General features: G+C 36.1%; 1 protein-coding gene across 7 annotated transcripts in view; it reads right to left on the reverse strand.

Annotated features, from left to right (window-relative positions):
• The window catches only part of HERC4 (HECT and RLD domain containing E3 ubiquitin protein ligase 4), a 153,174-nt gene that overhangs the window by 36,231 nt on the left and 96,101 nt on the right, over positions 1–20,842 (reverse strand). For 5 of the 7 annotated variants that reach the window (XM_002718459.6, XM_002718458.6, XM_070057742.1 and 2 more), the window contains 7 exons: positions 19,788–19,864; positions 19,405–19,529; positions 18,173–18,232; positions 17,957–18,068; positions 17,261–17,450; positions 15,754–15,926; positions 2,484–2,603 (listed from right to left, as the gene is read on the reverse strand). In XM_002718459.6, coding sequence (XP_002718505.1) covers positions 2,484–2,603; positions 15,754–15,926; positions 17,261–17,450; positions 17,957–18,068; positions 18,173–18,232; positions 19,405–19,529; positions 19,788–19,864 — 857 coding nt within the window. Of the gene's footprint in view, positions 1–2,483; positions 2,604–15,156; positions 15,262–15,753; positions 15,927–17,260; positions 17,451–17,956; positions 18,069–18,172; positions 18,233–19,404; positions 19,530–19,787; positions 19,865–20,842 lie in introns of all 7 variants that reach the window. The other 2 variants (XR_011382418.2, XR_011382419.2) reach the window with 1 other exon arrangement.

The raw sequence follows: 20,842 nt of genomic DNA on the forward strand, positions 1-20,842 counted from the left end.
TTCAAGTAGCTCGGACTTTCAAATAATTAAATAGATCTTTAAAAACAAAAGAAGCACACATACACACAAACTACCCTTGGCTTCAACTACCACTCCACCATTTTGCTCCTATTCAATTTCAATACTTTCAAGTACTATCAACAGATGTTGTTTCCTCACCTCCAAATTTCTTTTTAGCAAAACATCTCAACCTTGAAGTAGCATTATGAAGGTTAGCAATAGAGCCTGGCATGGTGGTGCAACTGGTAAACAGCCAGCATCCCACATGAGCTCTAGTTTGAGCTCCACTTGCTCTACTTACCATTCAGCTCCTTGCTAATACACCTGGGAAAGCAGTGGAGGATGGCCCAAGTATTTGGGCCCCTGCGTCCCATATGGGAGACCTGGATGAAGTTTCAGGTTCCTGACTTCAGCCTGGTCCAGTCCTGGTTGTTGCAGCCATTTGGGGAAATGATTCATCAGATGGAAGCTATCTCTAACTCTGCCTTGCAAGTAAATAATCTTTGAGGTAAAAAAGGTCACTAAAACATTCTTGAACTTGAAGTAACCAATTTTATCTTTCTCTTCAGCAGGGTAACATAGTCTCTCCACCTTTTTACTTTGGTTTCCCTAACACTCTCCAACTTTTCCTTCTACACTTCACCTTGCCACCTCAGGCTAAATCTTCTTTGTGGATTTCCCTCCTTTCTTCACTTAAAATCCAATCCAACAATGATTCCTGTCCCTTTTATTCCTCAGGGGTGCTCAAGTCCATTGCCTTCTTCTACCTGCACAATACTATTCTAGTCAAACCCAGCATTTTCTCTCCCCTAATCTACCACTAAAACAGCCTTTTCACTGCCTCCCTCCCTCTTTCATTTTTGTCCCATTCCCCACACATTGTTCACACAGCCAACAAAATAATTACTCAAAAATATCAATTATATATCCTTTTGCTTATTATTTACCAAGGACTAACTGCAACACTACATATAAAATCTAAACTTCTAATCCTAATTTGCTAAATTCTCCATCCTCTAGATCCCACAGATTTCTCTGATTCCTCCCCAAAATTCTCCCCATTCCCATATTTTAGTCATAATGGTCTCTTTCTGTCCTTCAAAGATGTCTACTTTATCATTCTCACCTAAGACATTCATTTAATGTTCATTTTTTCTTGAAATTCTTTTCTGCTCTGATCTTACAGAGCTGTTCCTTGTTATTCAGATTACCACTCACACCTCACCAGACAAGTCTTTTCTGATTATACAACCTCCAGAAACCAGTCTTTACAACAGTCCCTCATTTTAATTCTCTATATAGTACATATTGTTAGTTGGCATTTTTTTGCTTTGAGTACTGTCAATCTTGCCTACTAGATTACAAATTCCATAATAAAGAAGGCCCTTATCTGTCTGATTCACCATCATATCTCCAATACCTACATCAGTGTCTATTACATAGCATATTCTCAGTGTTTATTTTATGAGCAAATAAGTAGACCTAAACATGTGGAATGACAGTAAACTTGACCTAGCTTCCCATCCTCTAGCCTCCTACTCCAGAGAAAAATTAATAGGTCTGTCTTAGTCCAGACACAAACACCAGACGAAGGAAAAAAATGATCTGCAAGTGATCTGATTCCTGCAGTTGAGAATACACTAAAAATTGTATGCATTAACCAACAAGTTGCTACTCAAAAACTACTGTAACAAAATACGTCTCCTAGACACACTTCAGACACCATCAGAGGTCTTGATAAACAGACAGCCTACCCACAAGAAGCTTACAGCTGGTGCCTAGCAAGCAATGAAAAGTTATGTTCCATAACCACCAACACACATATTAAATTACCTGCTTTGGGAGTAGAAAAGTTGGCCTCAAGTTTACTAAAATGAACAGCAAATAAGAGTACTTCACTATTTTATATCTAGCTATTGTACATCCATTTCTATATAAGATTTTAGGTGCCCAATGCAAGTTTTCTAAGACTATGTTACTACTTTAATGTGATGGATCTTAAATATCTAAATCTTAAAGATTTAGCCCCATGGAAAGAAGTATGTACACACATGGAAATATATTTTTAAAATCTGAAATAAAACTAAACACATAAAAGGGAACATTAAAACTAGAACCAGTGGTCCTAGTGTTCTCCTCCGGTTTTGAAGCACAGATCTCACAATAATTAATGTATTCTTAAGAATTTCAGTATCAGGGACTCTAGTATTCTTAATATTAGAGTAACAAGAAACAATTGCATGAAAAATAAGTAAGACTTGAAAATTCTTGTCACATTAGCACTTTTCTTCAGAAAAGCGTTATCTATCTCTTTGGTTTGACTTTGGTAAGTGAAATGTTTGTTTGGAAATACACAATTTGCAATTGTTTTTGTTTAAAAAAATAAACTCCAAACAGAAGTTCTGAAAAATCTCTGTTGTTTCAAAAACAAGTCATTGTTTCAAACATACAATATGCAAAAATGAAGTGTACAGGAAACATACCATTCCATAGGCCTGCTGTTGAACCCAGTTGATATAATCATTCCTTATGTCTATTAATTCTTGTACTTCATGTATATAAAATTTATCATACTGTATAATCTGCCCCGTTTTCTCATTTACCTATGGAAAAAATATAAATATAATTAACATTAACTTCAGCACCTAAAACAGAAATTGAACTATATTTAAAAAGAAAAAAGCTTTAGAGATTTCTTAATTTTCTCCTATAAAAAATAATTACTGAGTGCCTACTATATGCAAAATGCTAGTTAAGTGCTATGGGAGACACAAAGATTTTTAAGATGTGACGTTTCCAATTATTACCCCAAAATCCATTAGAAAAAAAAAATGAAGAAATGTCTTTATACCACAATAAAACATGAGCTATGTAACATTAAAGTGTAGTACACAGAAACTAGAAACCATTAAGTACTTCTGGTTGGGAAATGGGACCTAATTAACAATAATTATAGCTAATGCTTGTTAAGTGTTATTCTGTATCTGGTATCATTAGAATATACAAGGCAATATGTAGTCAAGATAGGAAAATGAAGAGGGTGTGATTACTAACCCAGGGATTATTTACTAATTACAAAGGTAACTAATAATTCTTTAGAGTACACCACCTTATCTAAGTGATCAAATTAATTACCAATACTGGTACAATGAAATACTGTGATTGCAGAAATAAAATACAACAGGAAGTATAGACACCATTTTCGAAGAAAAAAGGTTTAGCCCTAGTTTAATCAAATATCTTGATTTAAACTCAGTTCGCAGGAAATACAAGGAATAAAGAAACAAATTGACATCACCACGAGGAAACAGACAAATCCTGATTATGGCACATTTACAAGAATGGGCAAGATTCTTTTAGAAAGTCAATATAAGGAGGATAAAAAGGTGGGAGTTACTCTGAATTAAAAGAGCCAAGAGGAATTCTGGTGCTAGAAATGGTAGAGTACTTTCTACAACAATAATCAAACTCTGTATCACATATTTGAAAAAACTGCTATTTACAAACATTGAGATCAACCCAAAGTAGTGAAACAAGAATGGTTACAATTTTTTAAACAAGGAAAGTATATGTGAGGTCCACATTTTTTCCCATCATGGGGTGGTGAGGGGGGAAGAACCACAGAAAGTAATCCAGAGGGTGAATCCCCAAAATATTTGTGAAAGTTCCCCTTACGTCTTTGCACATGAGATTTGGTTAAAAAGTAAATTTCAAAAACCCAACAAATCAAAATAGAGCAGGTGGGAGGCTTTTATTAGAGCTCAAGACAAGCATTTCCATAGGAAAAATGGCACAATACATAATGATAAAAGGACTTATTTACCAATCCCAAAAAACTGAACTTCAAAATACATAAGGAGAAGCTCATAAGCCTCTATGATAGTTGGAGATTTTAGTACTCCTCAACTGATTCAACCAATTTAAACTTACTGACAAAGAACACTTCACTAAGTAACTGCACATGGCATATTCATTAAGAGAGCCCATATTCCGGTCTTAATAAACACATTTATTTATATATAATTAAAAGAAATTTTAGCTTATCTAAAGGAAATAAAAGTACACAAAATATATTCTGTCAACAATGGAATTAAAAACAAAGATATCTGCAAAATCCTAGAACATTTTCAATTAAATAAAAATACTTCTAAAATACTCAAAACTTCTTAAATCAACCAGAAAGCTAAAGTCACAAAATAACCAGGCAGCATGAACACTAAGGATAGACAGTTTCTTTTTTTTATTTGTTTTCTTAAGATTGATTCATTTATTTGAAAGGCAGAGTTACTGGTAGAGGCGGGGGGTGGGGGAGTGGAGTCTTCCATCTGCTGGTTCACTCCCCAAATGGCAGCAAAGGCCAGAGCTGAGCTGATCCAAAGTCAGGAGCCAGGAGCTTCTTCTGGGTCCCCCACAAAGGTGCAGGGGCTCAACGACTTGGGCCATCTTCTGCTTTCCCAGGCCATAGCTGAGATTTGGATTCGAAGCAGAACAGCCGGGCCTCGAACCAGTGCACATATGGGATGCTGCAGGCTACTGCTTTACTCGCTGTGCCACAGCTCCGGCCCCAGGCTAGAGAGCTTCTAAAAAGGAACAGGATGGGGGCTGGCACTGTGGCGTAGTAGGTAAAGCCACCATCTGCAGTGCTGGCCACTGCAGCATTTGGGGAGTGAACCAGCGGATGGAAGATTTCTCTGCCTCCACCTCTCTGTAACTGCCTTCCAAATTAAGAAGAAAAAAAAAAAAAAGGGCAGGAGTGGGGAACAGGATGTCAGAACAGTCCACCATGGGAGAGTAAAAGGAAAATACTAGTCATACAAGAAGAATCAGTGAAAATTTTAAGAAATTACTTGAGGCAGAATGTAGGGCAACTGGAGAGCACAGAAGCCCTGGGAGCCCCAGGCAATCAATCTGCAGGTAGACTCTTTCAATAGACCTCCATCCATCTACTGGGTGCCCACATACAGCAAAACCCATAAGCCACTAGAGAAAGGGAAGCAAACCCCATGCCATATTGAAGGAATATGAATTACTACCTGGAAGAAAGAGGGGCAAGAATTGTCCCAGGATTCAGAATCTTGTATCACTAAGACTAGAGACTACCTATTGCTAGAGATGGCAGCAATGGCAGGAGGAGCAAACAAACTTGTACAGAAGACACAAAAGGATCCAAAGCAGAGTTTGGCTGCCACAGGCAACAGGGGCATCATGAACTCTGAGAAAGTCCTATCCTGAGATCCAGGCATACATTATCTACCAAAGACTAAGGCTACACTATAAAACAAATATTTTCTGGAGCTGGCATTGCAGAAACAATCATTTATCTCAAGAGATGGGAAAAGAACATCAGACAAAATTCAACACCATTCATAATAAACACTTTCCATACCAGGAATCGAAGGGGACTTCTTTTAATGGATAAATAGCATCTAGAAAGAAAAAGGAAGAAAAGAGAAAAGAAAAAAAAAAAACCTCGGGGAGGCTTACATTGAGTTCCCAGCTGCCAACTTGAGCTTAGCCTGGTCCTGGCCACTTCAGGCACATTAAAAAGAAGGAAACCAGCAAAAGGGAGCTTGCACAGTCTCTCTCAAATAAGTTAAAAAAAAAAAAAAAAAAGCTTTTAAAAACCCTCATAGATATTATCATACTTAACTAGTAAAATAGTGAATTCTGGGGCCAGAGTTGTGTTGCAGTGGGTTAAGCTGCCTGCAACGCCTGTATTCCCCATATGAGCACGACATCCAATCCAGCTTCCTGCTAATGTGCCTGGGAAAGCAGTGGAAGATGGCCCAAGTGCTTGGACCTCTGCGCCCACATGTGAGACCCAATGGATTTCAGGGCTCCTGGCTTCAGCATGGTCAGCACCAGCTGTTGCAGCCATTAGAGGATTGAACCAATGGATGAAGGATTTCTCTAACTCTGCCTTCCAAATAAATACATTAAAAATACTAAATGCTTTTTTTAAAACACCAGGAAGTAGGAAAGGATGACCACCATAACCATGTATATTTAGCACTGTACTGGAAATCTTAGTAAAATTCAGCAAGAAAACAATAACTTTGCATTTATTAAAAATTCAAATGAATCTTTAAGAGATCAGAACTAATGATTTATCAAGACTGCAAGGAATGGGGCTGGCACTATGGCATAGCAAGTAAAGCTGCTGCCTACAGGGCCAGCATCCCATGTGGGTGCCAGTTTGAGTCCTGGCTACTCCACGTCCAATCCAGCTTTCTGTTTGGCCTGGGAAAGCAGCAGCAGATGGCCCAAGCCCTTGGGTCCCTGTACCCATGCGGGAGACCCAGAGGAAGCTCCTGGCTTCTGGCTTTGGATTGGTGTAGTTCCAGCTGCTGCAGCCAACTGGGGAGTGAACCAGCAGATGGAAGACCTCTCTGCCTCTTCTTCTCTGTGTAACTTTTTCAAATAAATAAATAAACCTTAAAAAAAAAAAAAAAAAAAGGAACACGGGGAAAAAAGATCAAATGATCAAAATTCAACTGGATTTTTCTGTATCAGCAAAAATAACTGGCAATAAAAATTTTAAAATTATCATTTGTAATACATCAAAAAACAAAACATTTAGGAATAAACTTTTTTTTTTTTTTTAATTTTTAAGGAGTCGGGAGGCAGAGAGAAATAAATAAACCGAGGATTCCCATCCACTAGTTTACTCCTCAAAAACCAGTAATAGCCAGGACTGGGCCAGACTGAAGCCAGGAAATGGAAACTCAATCCAGGCCAACCACATAGGTGGCAGAGACCCAATTACTTGAACAATCACTTCTGCCTCCCAGGGTACACATTAGCAGTAAACTAGAATTGAGAGTACAACCAGAACTCAAACCCAGGCACTCCAATATGGTATGTGGGTATTCTAATCAGCATCTTAACAATGATGCCAAATGCCTGCCTTAGAAACAAATTTTTAAAAAGATGTCTGAAAACTATAAAATGCTGAAAGAAAATAAAAATGTCTAAATAAATGAATATGTTTATAGATTATAAAAGAGTAAGATTCAACAAATGCAATTAAACCAAATTTTGACACATTCTAGTTTTTAAAAAGCAATGATATTAAAATATTTTTGATATTTAAACGTGCCTGGATAGCTAGAGGATACTGAAGAGCTTTAGTTAACTTCTTTAAGAGACGTAATGGGACTGATGTTATCTAGAAAAATGCTTATATATGTCTATGTGCATAGCATGTTGACAATGTTAAATTGACAATGAAGGTGTACAGGTGTTTATTATATCTGTTTCTCTAAGATTGAAGATATCATAAATAAAAATTTAAGAGGGATGTAAGTGCAAAATGTTTTTAAAAAAAGGTTTGAGGAATAATATTCTAGTCAGAGAGAAGAGCATGAGGTAAAAGGAGACAAAATATGTATATACTTGTCCCAGCTAAAACTACTGGTCCAAGGAGAATGAGAGGAGCATGGAACAAAAATGGACCCAAGATGCAGCTTGAAGCTAAGTCACACACAAACCCTGTGAAGATCAGCCAACCTCAGTTAAGCCTCATGCTGAACAGAACCAACTCTAGAAGAAATGAGAATAAATGCATATTACTGTATGCCAATAAGTTTTGGCATGTTTTCTTGCAGACCACTACTGTGACAAGAGTGGATACATGGAATTGCCTTTGATTTTAGAATTAACAAGTGATGGTATATTTATGAAAATTATTCTGCTTGCACATCATTAACAATGAACAGAAAAACTAACAGTGGGAAAATGAACCATGATAAAACTAAAATATTCAAGATTCTATATAATTACAAAAAGTGCAGAGCTAAATAGATGTGGAAAACAAATACTGCAAGACAACTTCCGTATCTTAAGTCTGGGTAACAACATAGAATGTTGAAGACTACACACACACACACACACACACAGACAAAGGGAAAAACCAACAATCTTCATGAGGTGGGAGGAGTTGGGAGGGATTAGATATTTGGTATTAAACCTTTTTTAAAGTAATTGTAAAACTGTATCAAGTAGATGAAGAGAAAGGTTTACCGCAAGACATTAATTGTAAACATTAAAGAAGCCAGCTAAATATATGGCAATAAGTAAGGGAACAAGTAAAAAGTAAAACAAAAAGAGATGAGGGCAGATACTAGAGAAATGTGCTTAGAAGACCATAAACCATCAAAGAAACTGAACAAAAATAGTTAAGTTTCCTATGAAGAGTAACAAAAATAGCTGTGTAAAGCATTTTTTTAAACTATCACTTACACACTAAACAAACTAAGCAGTATCTTCAAGGGAACAAAAGACATCATTCCGAAGAGGTATAATCTAACCAAACACTGGTATCCAAGCAGGTGCTCAACATATAGGAGATGGATGAACAAAAAAAAAAAAGTCTAAGAGATATACACTTAGTTTGTCTTCTAATGACACTTTAAAAGAAAAACAAAAAAACATTAATTTTTTTGTTCACAAGTCAGAGTTATATATAGAGAGAGATCATCCATTGACCAGTTCACTTCCCAAATGGCCATAACAGAAAGCTGGGGCAGGACAAAGCCAGGAGCCAGAAGCTTCCTCCAGGTCTCCAACATGGAAGCTTCCTCCAGGTCTCCAACATGGGTGCAGGGGCCCAAGCACTTGGGCCATCTTCCACTGCTTTCCCAGGCACATTAGCAGGGAGCTGGATTGGAAGTGGAGCAACCAAGACTCGAATCAGCGCCCATACAGGATATGCTGTAGATGGTAGCTTAACCCTCTACACAACAGCACTGGCCCCCTAATGACACTTTAAAACTAGTAATCCACAACTCTCCTATTTTTAGAGGAATGTATTATAATACACAGTGATTATTAATTTTTAGTAAAATGATAGCTTATAATTTCCAGGGTTTTCAAACTTTTGCTCCAAAATATACCTAAAGGAAAAAGAGAATACACATTTATCACTATTATCTACTTTCTTCCACTGGAGTTAGAAAGGATGCATATCAAGATGGCATTTCACTGAAATGCAGAGATTACTTTAAAATTCACTTTGATTTTATGTTCTAATAATAGCTATCATTCCAGATTAGGCCTTATGAACACTATCTCATTTAAACAATCCTATGAAATCGATACTTTACCATCATAGGCAGATGACTGTATTAAGGCTTAGTGTTCTAGAAAGTTAACCAAGGTCGCATAGATAGCAGAGCCAGAAATCTAAAACAGGACACTCTAATATACCAGGCATTCTTAATTCACTAGTACTCTTAAGTCTGCTACTAAAATGTTTCTATCTTTAAATAGATGTGTATATACACACACAGAAAATGTCCATCTTTTCTCTTTCATAAATATGTTTGAAAAGCTTTCACCCTGTGATTTATTTTTTTTAAGATTTATTTATTTGAAAGGCAGAGTTACAGAGAGGCAGAGGCCAGGGGTGGGGGTGGGAGGGTCTTCCATCTGCTGGTTCACTCCCCGGATGGCTGCAACGGATCCAAAGCCAGGAGCTTCTTCCAGGTGCAGGGGCCCAAACACTTGGGTCATCTTCTACTGCTTTCCCAGGACACATCAGAGAGCTGGACTGGAAGTGGAACAGCCAGGACTCAAACCAGTGTCCATATGGGAGGCTGCTAGGCCACAGCACCGGCCCTGTATGGTTTACTCTTATGAGGGCAAGAAATAGTTTAAAAGTATACTTTTAACAACACTGCTTATGTTTTCAAAGTTTAAACGATTAATCCCTCTATTTCTTTTCTGTTCTTTTGAAATGCAGATTGAAAAAGATATAAACAGAAATGAGTGAACTATCCTCTGGTTCATTTCCCAATTGGCTGCAACTGCCAGGGCTGGGACAGCCCAAAGCCAGAAACCCAGAACTATCCAGGTCTCCCACATGGGTGGCATGACCCCAAGCACTTAGGCCATATTTATGCTTTCCCTGGTGCATTCACAGGGAGCTGGATCAGCAACAGAGCAGCCACGACCCAAACTAGCACTCTGATAGGTGTTGCCAAGTATCAGTGACACAAGCAGTGGTTTAACTTGCTGTGTCAACAAGGGTCCCAATCCCTCCATTTATTGACAAAATCTCTTTGAGAGCTTCCCATACCTCCCCACTCCGCTTCCCCTCCTCCCCACCAGCCACTGTTTTCATATTTATCTGTGGCCAGGGTCTTCATATGTAAGAAACAACCCAGAGTAAAACTGCTACTACTAAATTTCAGACAAAGCAAAGATATTGAGTTTCTGTTATTTTTTCAAGATTTATGTATTTATTTGAAAAGCAGAGTTACAGAGACAGAAAAAGAGAGAAAGAGAGAACTCCCATCTACTGGTTCACTTTCCAGATGGCTGCAACGGCTAGAGCTGGGCAGATCAGAAGGCAGAAGCTTCTTCTGGGTCTCCCATATGCATACAGGGGCCTAAGCACTTTGGCCATCCTTTACTGCTTTCCCAGGTGCATTAGCAGGGAGCTGGACTGGAAGTGGAATAGCCAGGATTTGATCAGGCACCCATATGGGATGTCGGCGTCACAGGCAGCAGCTTTACTCACTGTACCCTCTGCTGGCCTGGTTTATAAACCTGGCCATATATATATGGAGATCAAAATCTTCATCCTTGGGGCCAGCATTCTGGTGAGCGTGTAGGACCACCACTTAATGACACTGGCATCCCTTATGGGAGCCAGTTGGAGACCTGGATGCTTCACTTTTGATCAAGTTCCCCACTAACAGTCTGGGAAAAGCAGCTCAAGATGGCCCAAGTTGCTTGGGCCCCTTCCACTCACATGGGAGATTCAGATGAAGCTCCTGTCTCTGGCTTTGACCTGGCCAAGCCCCAGCTGCTGCAGCCATCTGGAGAGTGAAACAGCAGATGGAAGATCACTTTCTTTCAAAATACATAAATCTTCATCCTAGGGCAAGGAGTCAGCAGATAGCCACATGCAAGCTATATTTTACCTATTATTATAAATACAATTTTATTGGAAAGCAACCATATCCATTCATTTACAGACTGCTGACAGTAGAGGTGAGAGTAGCTGCAACAGAAACTGGATGGCCCACGAAGAATAAAACATTTATTATCTGGCTCTTTACAGAAAAAGTTGTAATCCATTACCCTAAAGTCTTTAGCTATATTTACACTTCACTCAACTGAAATCATCTGCCAAAATTTTTCTATTAAAAAATAAAATATATAGGTGGACCATCTAACTTAGCAGATAAGTCACCAGTTGGGATGTTCTTGTCCTACATAGGGAGTGCCTGGCTCCAGCTCTTGAAACTAGCTTCTTGCTAATGCAGACCCCAGGAGGCAGCAGCAATGGTTCAAGGAGAGGGATTCCTACCACCCACATGAGACAGGAATTGAGTTCTCAGCTCCCAGCTTTGGACTCCCAGGCTGTGTGGGCTATTGGAGAACGAATCAGCAAATGGATACTCTCCCTGTCTCATGCTGTCAAATGAATACATTAAAATTTCAAAAAGGAAATATGAATAATTATGCAAAATCTACTTCTCATCTACAGTATTTACATTTATAAACATGTGCACTAATTTTTACCACAATTATTCTAAAATTTAGTGAGTCATATATAAAATGACTTACTTGCCACTGCTTTCTTTAATGTTTTAAATTTTAAATGGTAAATTGGTTTTCTTCCCCCAAAACATCCATTATTTGCAGTTGGTAAACTTGCAGATATGATATGTACGTTTTTCGATAAAAAGGTTAATATGTTAGAATAAAAATTAACTATTCAGAAACCTGGTTTGGTTCAAGAACAAATTTTAGTTAAACCTTAGGTGAAACTACAGTTGTTTAGTCAATTCACTCACAATGATCTAATAATGAAAGAATATTAGTGAACTCTAATTTTAAAAGAAGGAAATTAGACACTGGACAGAAGACTGATCTAGAAGACCTGCATACAAATTTATATTAAAAATCAAGAATTACAAATATATGAAATGATATTTGCATAGTATGAAGGATTCAGCAAGACATGATTACCTCCAGTTAGCTTCCTCAATCCTTCAAAGTTAGCACTGTATATTTTCCATAATCTAGCACCTCATACCATATTTATTTACCTGTATATATACAATCCTTCTACATTATCAGTTCATCAAGAGCAGCAATCACATCTCTTCAATATCATTGCATGCCTAATAACTAACATGATAACCATACAGTAGGCACTCAATATTTACAAAAATTAAAAAAATTACATAGTTCAGAACAATCTATAAATTCAACAGTATTGCTTATAATTTACCAAAGTTTATGTAAGTTTGACCATAACACTCGTTTTACATTTTTTATTACAGTTTTAGTATTTCTCATCTGTAAGTTCAAGGGTGGGAGAGTAAATGTGTATCTTCATGTATTCGGTTTATTTAAAGATTCCTTGTCAAAAAAAAAAAGCTTGAAAATCACTGATTTATAAGATCATCACAATGTAAAGCATCTAGGCTAGACAGACCATATAAGGTTTTTCATTTGGCATAAATATCTCTACAAGATTCTATGTAAAAATACAGGATCTACTAAGTAACCCAATTACTTGCCAGTAAACTCATATCTGATAATAAGTTATCCATTCCTGACAGTAGGTACCAAAGGTATTTTTCTTATTAAGCCATTTGGAGCCCTGGAATGATTTTTAATTCACAAGTTTTCCAAAGGACATGACATATGGGAGAACAAGTGTAACACATCCTGAAATGAACAGGAAACACAAAATCCAGTTCTCTAGTTTGTAATCTTGCTCCAGGGTTAGGTTGAGAAAGGAATTGAAGAAAATTTCCCCAAATTCTTAATCACGGAGCAGAGAGAAGGAATACATACAGTTGTCAGAATATAAAGCATCTTTGAAAAAAGCAAGTTTCTGATAAGTAACTTGGGTTTCTCTAAAGATGAAAATGAATCATCCCTGATAATTAATATTCACAGGTATCTATCTATGGTAGAACAAAATGAAGCAAGTTTTCTTTAAAGCAAGAAATAAAAGAAAAATAAACTAATTGCACTGAGGACTTCTAGAAAAATATACTTAAGAAATTCACAGCTATATATCCTGCTTTCAAGTATTCTTTTCGGACAACTTCAAACAAGAACCTAGTTGCTGAACTGTGTGACAATAAATCGGGTCAAAAGTAGTTGCTTTCCATTCAAGTAATGGTGGTGTTAATAACAAAATCATTATGTTTTGAATATATAATAGCATATATATTTAGAAAAGAAAAAATAAAAATAATAACCTGGATATTAGTAAACACAATCTATGTATATACTGGGAAACTGTCAGGGCCAGTATTTTAAACCTTACAGAAAATTCTTCACTTGTTTATGTGATAAACTAAAATCACACTGGCAGCCAGTGTTGTGCTATAGCTGGTGTAGTAGGTAAAGCCGCTGCCTGCAATACCAGCATCCCAGAATGGAACTGGTTTGAGTCTTGGCTGCTCCACTTCCAATCCAGCTCCTTGCTAATGTGCTTAGGAATGCCAAGCCACCCAAGTGACGGACCCAGAAGAAGCTCATGGCTCCTGGCTTCAGCCTGGCCAGGTCCCAGCCATTGCGGCCATCTGGGGAATGAACCAGAGGATGGAAGATAACTCTCCCTCTCTCGCTGTCTTTCCCTCTCTTGCTGTAACTGATTTTAAATAAATCTTTAAAAAAATAAAAAAAAGTAAAATAAAATCACACTGACCTGCAGTAGCACAGACGGGATTATACCATGGTCTTTCAATTCCTACTCTACGACCCATAACATAATACTATCTGGAACCTAGAGTATGAATCTCCAGATCTAGAAACACAACATAAAAGTAAATTCCCTTCTAAACATATTATGTTACTGTATCTGCTAACAGAGAACATTAAAAAGAGCAGGGACTTTGGGAATAGACTCCTTTTTGTATTTCAATTTTGCTACCTACTTGTTTATGACCTTTAATGTTGAGATGCATCTTTCCAATCTTTTAAAAGAGGCAAAATACCAACTATACAGGGTTAACAAAGTTAAGAGTAATATGAATATGTAAAGTGCCCATATGAATTATGTACAAAGGAGGTTCTAATCCTGGTTATTGTTAGCAGGCAATAAACATTACATTATTTTTCTTTCCCTTTCAACTAAGAAGTAATTAGTATTCTAGTATCTAGCATAGCTCCATCAAAAAGGTATTGGAGGAACTCTGCACTATATTTTACAAAATGAAGTGTCAGCTGGTTCTAGAATCAAAAATAAAGCTAATGGATATCTTTAAAATGAAATAAACAACAACAACAGAAAAGTCTCTGGAGATGGAAACCTGCAGGGTTCTTTCTAATATAAAGTTCCTGAATTAGGCAGGTAAGTTACTTCTCAAGTCCTGTCTATAGTTACAGAAGACAAAACACTCAATTTCCTTCCCTTTTTCTCTCCTTTCTGTTTCTTGATTTACAAGAACAAATAAGGAAAAAAAACCCATATTTATAAAGAGAGACTAAAGATAAACAGACAATGAAGACAGTGAATAATTTCTTGGGCATTGGGTATATCTGGAAAAGGATGTTCAGTGAAGTGGCAGGAAGGAATGTAAAAGAAAGAAAATAAATCTAATTATAATTACTCTCGGATCCCGGGCAAAAGTTATGTAGAAAAGTACATATAAAGCCCATGAAGTTTAAAGTTATTTTTCAATAACACAGACCCTGATTAACTGCAAAAAAAAATCTTGTTCTGGGGAAGGACAGACAGAAGAATGACTTGCTTTCCTAGGAAAAAAATGTCTAAAATCTCTTTAATTATAATAAGAAATGAGTTATTTTTCTAGAAATCTTGGACATATTAAAAATAAAAGGAAGAAAATTAAGTTCAAGAAGTACTTGGGAGAAAAAATACTCAGAAGCTTCATTAAAAGAAAAAAAGGAAAAAAAAATAGGTCCATAAGGGTTCTTTTTTTACAGAGGAAAGAGAGAGAATAATTTCCTTTATTCCTTTATTGCTAACCTTCTTAGTATTAGGCAAGAAGGGTCTGAAAATGGAAAAATGCTGTTAAGGAAAGAAACAAAAGAGTAAAGGCTCATCAGGGTTTTCATGTCACTCTATTGGCTGGAAATATGTGCTTCTCCCTTAGGTCATGTCTCAACTAAATAGCAACTCAAAAACACCAAATGGCATAACACATATATACCTACCAACTGTCAGGGATGACTCAAATCCATCTTTAAGGAAACAGCTGAGACTCTACATCTTCATATAACTCTGAACTGCTACAAGTGTAAAGGGTACTATTTCTTACACTGGGAAGAAGGGCAGGAAAGAACAATAGGCAAATTAATGAATTATATAAGGTTCCAATTTCAAATTAGTCATGTGCTTCAAATGAAAACTTCTACTTCAATTTAGGGATTAGTACCCAACAGTAAAAGAACGTGAGTTTAAATGTTGATAATCACAATGAGGGCCCAGTTTCTTTCATATGATAATCACCTATAACTAACTAAAATTACAACACTTCAACTAACGTTCTTCACAAGAAAATAAAAGGAGAATTCGAATTCATTAGTATGCTATTGTTCTGCCCAATTACAGACAAGATATCTATAAATGCCTATCACAGTCAAGTAAGTGCAAAACTCTTTCAATGGAAAGCATAGATAACTTTTTCAAATTTCCATAATATGTGTTTTTGTGCCAATCTAAATCTATAAAATATTAATGTTAAAAATGAACATTATCAATCTGTTAGTAGGAATGGGGAAAGAGGAAAATAAAGGAACTATTGGACATACCCTATGTAATATTTCTAAAACCTTTAATGCGGTATGAAGAAAGCTGTTGAAAATTCTTCTTTCAGAAGGGGGAATGCCGATCTTGTAGAGTTTCAAAAGATGTACCACAACTTCCTTAAAAAGTTCTACTATCTTGAGGAATAGTGGAGGCTCAAGTACTGACCACCAGTTTTCTATTAAAGGATAAACATGCAATAAAATGAATTTAAAAAGTCACAATTTTCAAAACCACACTGACTTTTCTTGTAAAGTAGTGGTCCTTAACCCTCTGAAAATTCTAGGAAGATGTACATATTATTTTACATACCATTTCTAGGGTTTATAGACCTCCCCCCAACCAAGACCAAATTAAGTCTAAAACTTCTCAAAAGCAAAATTAAAGAATGAAAGTCCTATTGAATTCACATACTTGGTTTTATTGGATTACATTAAAAACTCAAAAATATATCTGATGTTAAAACAGTTATTAGAATGTGTTTCAGAAATTAAATTTTAATTTTTAAACACACTTTAAACTTGTATTGCACTAATATATAATGATCTTTCCAAGTTTTATTTTCAATTTACAATAAAGTTTAAATACTGCAAAGCACCCCCCTTAAAATCCACATAATGCTGAAAAGACAGAAGCTGAACAATGTGAATGAAGATCAACATGTCTACCCTTCCCCAATATTCCTTATTCCTATGTACAAATACCACAATCCTATGAAAGAGACAGAAGAAATACAAAATCTTTAGAAATAAGGAAAGCAAACTCTTTTGACTCCCCTGCTTCACTGTTCTGCTACCAGCTAATTCCCTCAGATTCTAGCATTGCTTCCCCTGCTCACTCTTAGCCTTAAAGTTCTTGTACTGATTTATTACATCATACATCTCAGCTCCACATATATAACGACCTTTTAGTTTTTTTTTTTTTTAAGAATGGAGTTAATTATAGCAAGCAAACTATAAAAGCCAGGAGAGAGATGAAATCTACATAATTATAAAGATGGTGATAAAGGTTTTAGGTCAAAGAACCAAAGCAGACAGACGGAACCACAAAATTAGATGAGCAGTAAAATCTCGTCTATAAGCAGAAAAATAAAATCAAACACGAGGAAACTAGCTAGTGAAGACAACAGTAAGCAAAGGGTTGACATCAGGGTTGAAGAACAATTTAAAACCCACGTTTGTTATAGTTTTAATTGTTCCTTCTCCTTTACTTCTTTAATAGGAAGATCACTCTGAAGGCAATAAGGGAGAGAAATGTGGAAAACAGTTTTTATCTTTCCTGATACTACTTCTGTGGTTACATTAAAATTTTATATCTAACTTGCTTTTCCTTCCACAACTCCAACAACTAGAAGCGGATGACTAGAGAAAAAGCAATAAAATTATAAACATGTTTATTTTTCCCTAAGACAATGTCAAATACACAAAGCTGCAAAATTTCAAACAAGAATTTATGAGTAATTTCAGTCAGAGAGAAAGGTTTCAAAAAGAAAAAAGGATTAAAAATTCTTACCAAGTACTTTCAGTGGTGCCTTTTCTAGGTTCACAAGAGCTGTACCAAAGGGAATTGCTATTGTTGTGAAATTGTTGGAATCACTCATCAGGGGACATTCTGGCAGAGTAAGATAAAACCTCAATGCTTCAACATCAGGTAAGGAACTAGTCAGTTTAGGAATAAGATTCTTTTCCAAACTAGCTGCCACCTATATTTTGACAAAAAGTAAAACCTACTTCATTTAAAATGAATGCATTTTCAAAAAGAAAAGGAAAAAAAAGAAAATTTTGTACTATAGCAAAATATGAAATGATGGGGGGAAAACATATGACAATGTATTTCAAGCACAATGAAAATCAATGCCTAATCACTGCTAAAAGTATTCCCAAAAAATACTCATGTTAGGTCTCAATTTAATTATCACTATAGCTTTACATAGACTTAACCAACATGGCAATGCTAAGTACTTCAGGGTCTACGACAAACATCTTTAACGATTTATAGATCTTTGACAGCTAAATTATAAATACTTTAAAATAAAAACTTATTTTAAATTTTTACATTTAATAAATCTTAATCCTTAGTATATTCAATAAAGTTATATAAAATACATCATTATGAAATTATCAAGTTAATTAGGTTATAAACATAAAACATGGGACAACAAAGTTCAACAGCTAAATAATGTGAACATAAAATACTTTAAAAACAAACCTGCTGAGATATCTGAGGATGATCAGGCTGTATAAGTTTGTGGAATAAAAGCCTAGCAGCATTCATATCAACCCCTGAAAATCTGACACCTGTTCTATAATGATCATCATTGCTAAAAAACAAAGAAACATAAAAGAAAACTTTAACATTATTTCACTTTTCAATATTTAATAAAATAAATTGAAAGTTTCAGCATACTAAGAAACTGCCACTTACCTAACAGCTAGAAAACTTCCATTTAGGCAACCAGAGGAAGAAAATGTTCCATCTATTTCACTTAAAAAAATATTAAAAATCACCAATGAGACATCTGCCTTTAACAAAATTAAAATGAGTATTTAATCTCATAATTAATGTTACAGTGCACCCCTCTATTAAATATGCAATCAGAATGAATCAATTATATAAATCACTGAACTAATTAACACTTGATTAAGGTATTATTGTTTGCTGCAGACTTTCTTAAATACTATATTCAATTTCTGATTCATCAAAGGAATGTGATGTTAAGATTTTTTTTATATATAAGCATGGACATTATACATGGTATTGCTATTGCTCTTAGGGTCATGATGAACAAAATAACAGAGATTAAGTTAGGAACAGGAGAAAAATGTTGCAACTGAGATGCAGTTTACACGAAATGTAGGAAGCTGCTACTAGCAGCAGCTAGCACACAATGCTAGCACACTGTTAGAAGGAATATATTCTAAAATGATGCAAAAGTAACATATAATAAATATGTAAACTAATACTTTATTATCATCAAGTATTATGTTCTGTATGTAACTGTATATGGGACACTTTTATATGACTGACAGTGTGGATAGGTTTGTTTACACCAGCACTATCACACACATATGAGTAATGTGTTGGACAATGACAACAGCTACGACTTCAGCAGGCAACAGGAATTTTTTTTAGCTTCATTAAGCTCTTACAGGACCATCTTTGTGTATGTAGTTCATTGTTGATCCAAAAACTTTGTTATGCAGCACATAAATACAATCTCTCATCCTAAATAGCAACACAAACCAAAAACAACCAGCAGACAAAATCTTCAGTACTAGACAAAGTAATCTATAAGCATAATATTCATGAAAGAATTAACATTCAAAGTCTTGTGGGGAATATAAGGTTAAGACAGTGACCATCATAAGGTTCACAGGGAACAAAATTCAAACTGAATCCTAAAATGGCTTTATTTCATGTCCTAATTAATCATTTAACTTATCTTTACATCTAGAAAAGAACTGCAACTGTGACTTACCCAATTTCAAGTAAGATCTCTTAAAATGTTATTATGGAATTATACATTTATATTTATATACTTAAATAATGGACTGAATGATATTCCATCAAACAAATATTTAAATGTAAACTCTGTAAAGGTTGCTCTACCGCAGGTTTGAGAGGCAGTGTTTGTGTGGAAGGAATGTTTCTCTTACTTGGCTATCTCCACAGGAAACCTTCCAGAGGGATAGCTCAGCCATTTTTGAATTAGAGCTTCATTCACTGTCCATATCTGTTTTGAAGGATCAGGACATCTAAAGTCATCTGGTGGCCCACAGTTCTAAATTATAAAATAAGGAAGTTAGAGGAAAAATATTATCTATAATTCAAAACCAAAACACTCTCCATTTGTGTTTGAAAAAAAAATAAACCTCCACTAAATATGGGAAATAAAAACTTATCAAATAGATCAGAAAAATATTCTGTACAGATGAGGTATAAAAGTCAGGCCTATCACTATATAACATATAAAGAACATTAATACAGATTTTTAAAATTCCTCAAAATTGTTTAAGTATTTACATAACTGTATTATTACCTGAGGACTACAGTAATGTGAAAAGCTTTGATCTCCACCTGAGAAAATTCTTTTTACACAGAAATATTCTTCAGAATCTGTAAAAAACAAAATATAAACATTAGAATCCAAGACTTGTATCACATTGCTCAGATCAGCAAATGTGCTACTGATTTTTTTTTTTTTTAAGATTTATTATTTGAAAGGCAGAGTTACGGAGAAAGGGGGAGAAACGGAGAGAGTGCTCTGCTACCTGCTGGTTTACTTTCCAAATGGCTGCAATGGTCAGGGCTAGGCTGGGCCAGACCAAAGTCAGGAGCCTAGAACTCCTTCCAGATCTCCACATAGGTGGCAGGGGCCCAAGTACTTTGCCTGTCTTCCCAGATACATTAGCAGGGAGCTGGGTTGGGAGCATAGTAGCCAAGACTCACCTTGTGTTATCTGTGATCATGGCTCCTTCACAATTGTAAATCAAAAAGACTACAAATTGATTATTTCCTACTAACAAGCAAAATGCTTTATTTATTTAAAAAAAAAAACCCTCAGTAACTGTTTGTCAATATGACTACATAACATATCTAGCTTAGAGCTCAGAACATTAATAAAATCAAGTTTTCGACAGGTCCCAAGAATGCTTTAGAGCCAAAATAACATAAAAACAGATGGGGCCGGCGCTGTGGTGCAGTGAGTTAATGCCCTGGCCTGAAGTGCCAGCATCCCATATGGGCACTGGTTCGAGACCTGGCTGCTCCACTTCCAATCCAGCTCTCTGCTGTGACCTGTGAAAGCAGTGGAAGATGGCCCAAGTCCTTGTGCCCCTGCACCTGCATGGGAGACCCAGAGGAAGCTCCTGGCTTCGGATCAGCGCAGTTCCAGCCATTGCAGTCAACTGGGGAGTGAACCAGCGGATGGAAGACCTCTCCTTCCCTCCCTCCCTCTCTGTCCGCCTCTCCTCTATCTGTGTAACTCTTTCAAATGAATAAATAAATCTTTTTTTAAAAAAGAACAGATTAAAGGATAAATCTATGTTAAATAAACCAGCAATTTATTTAAAATCTTTTCTCTACCATCATTTA

The sequence above is a fragment of the Oryctolagus cuniculus genome, chromosome 15, assembly GCF_051225735.1.
Source record: "Oryctolagus cuniculus isolate XC-2025 breed Fujian yellow rabbit chromosome 15, ASM5122573v1, whole genome shotgun sequence".
Classification (NCBI taxonomy): domain Eukaryota; kingdom Metazoa; phylum Chordata; class Mammalia; order Lagomorpha; family Leporidae; genus Oryctolagus; species Oryctolagus cuniculus.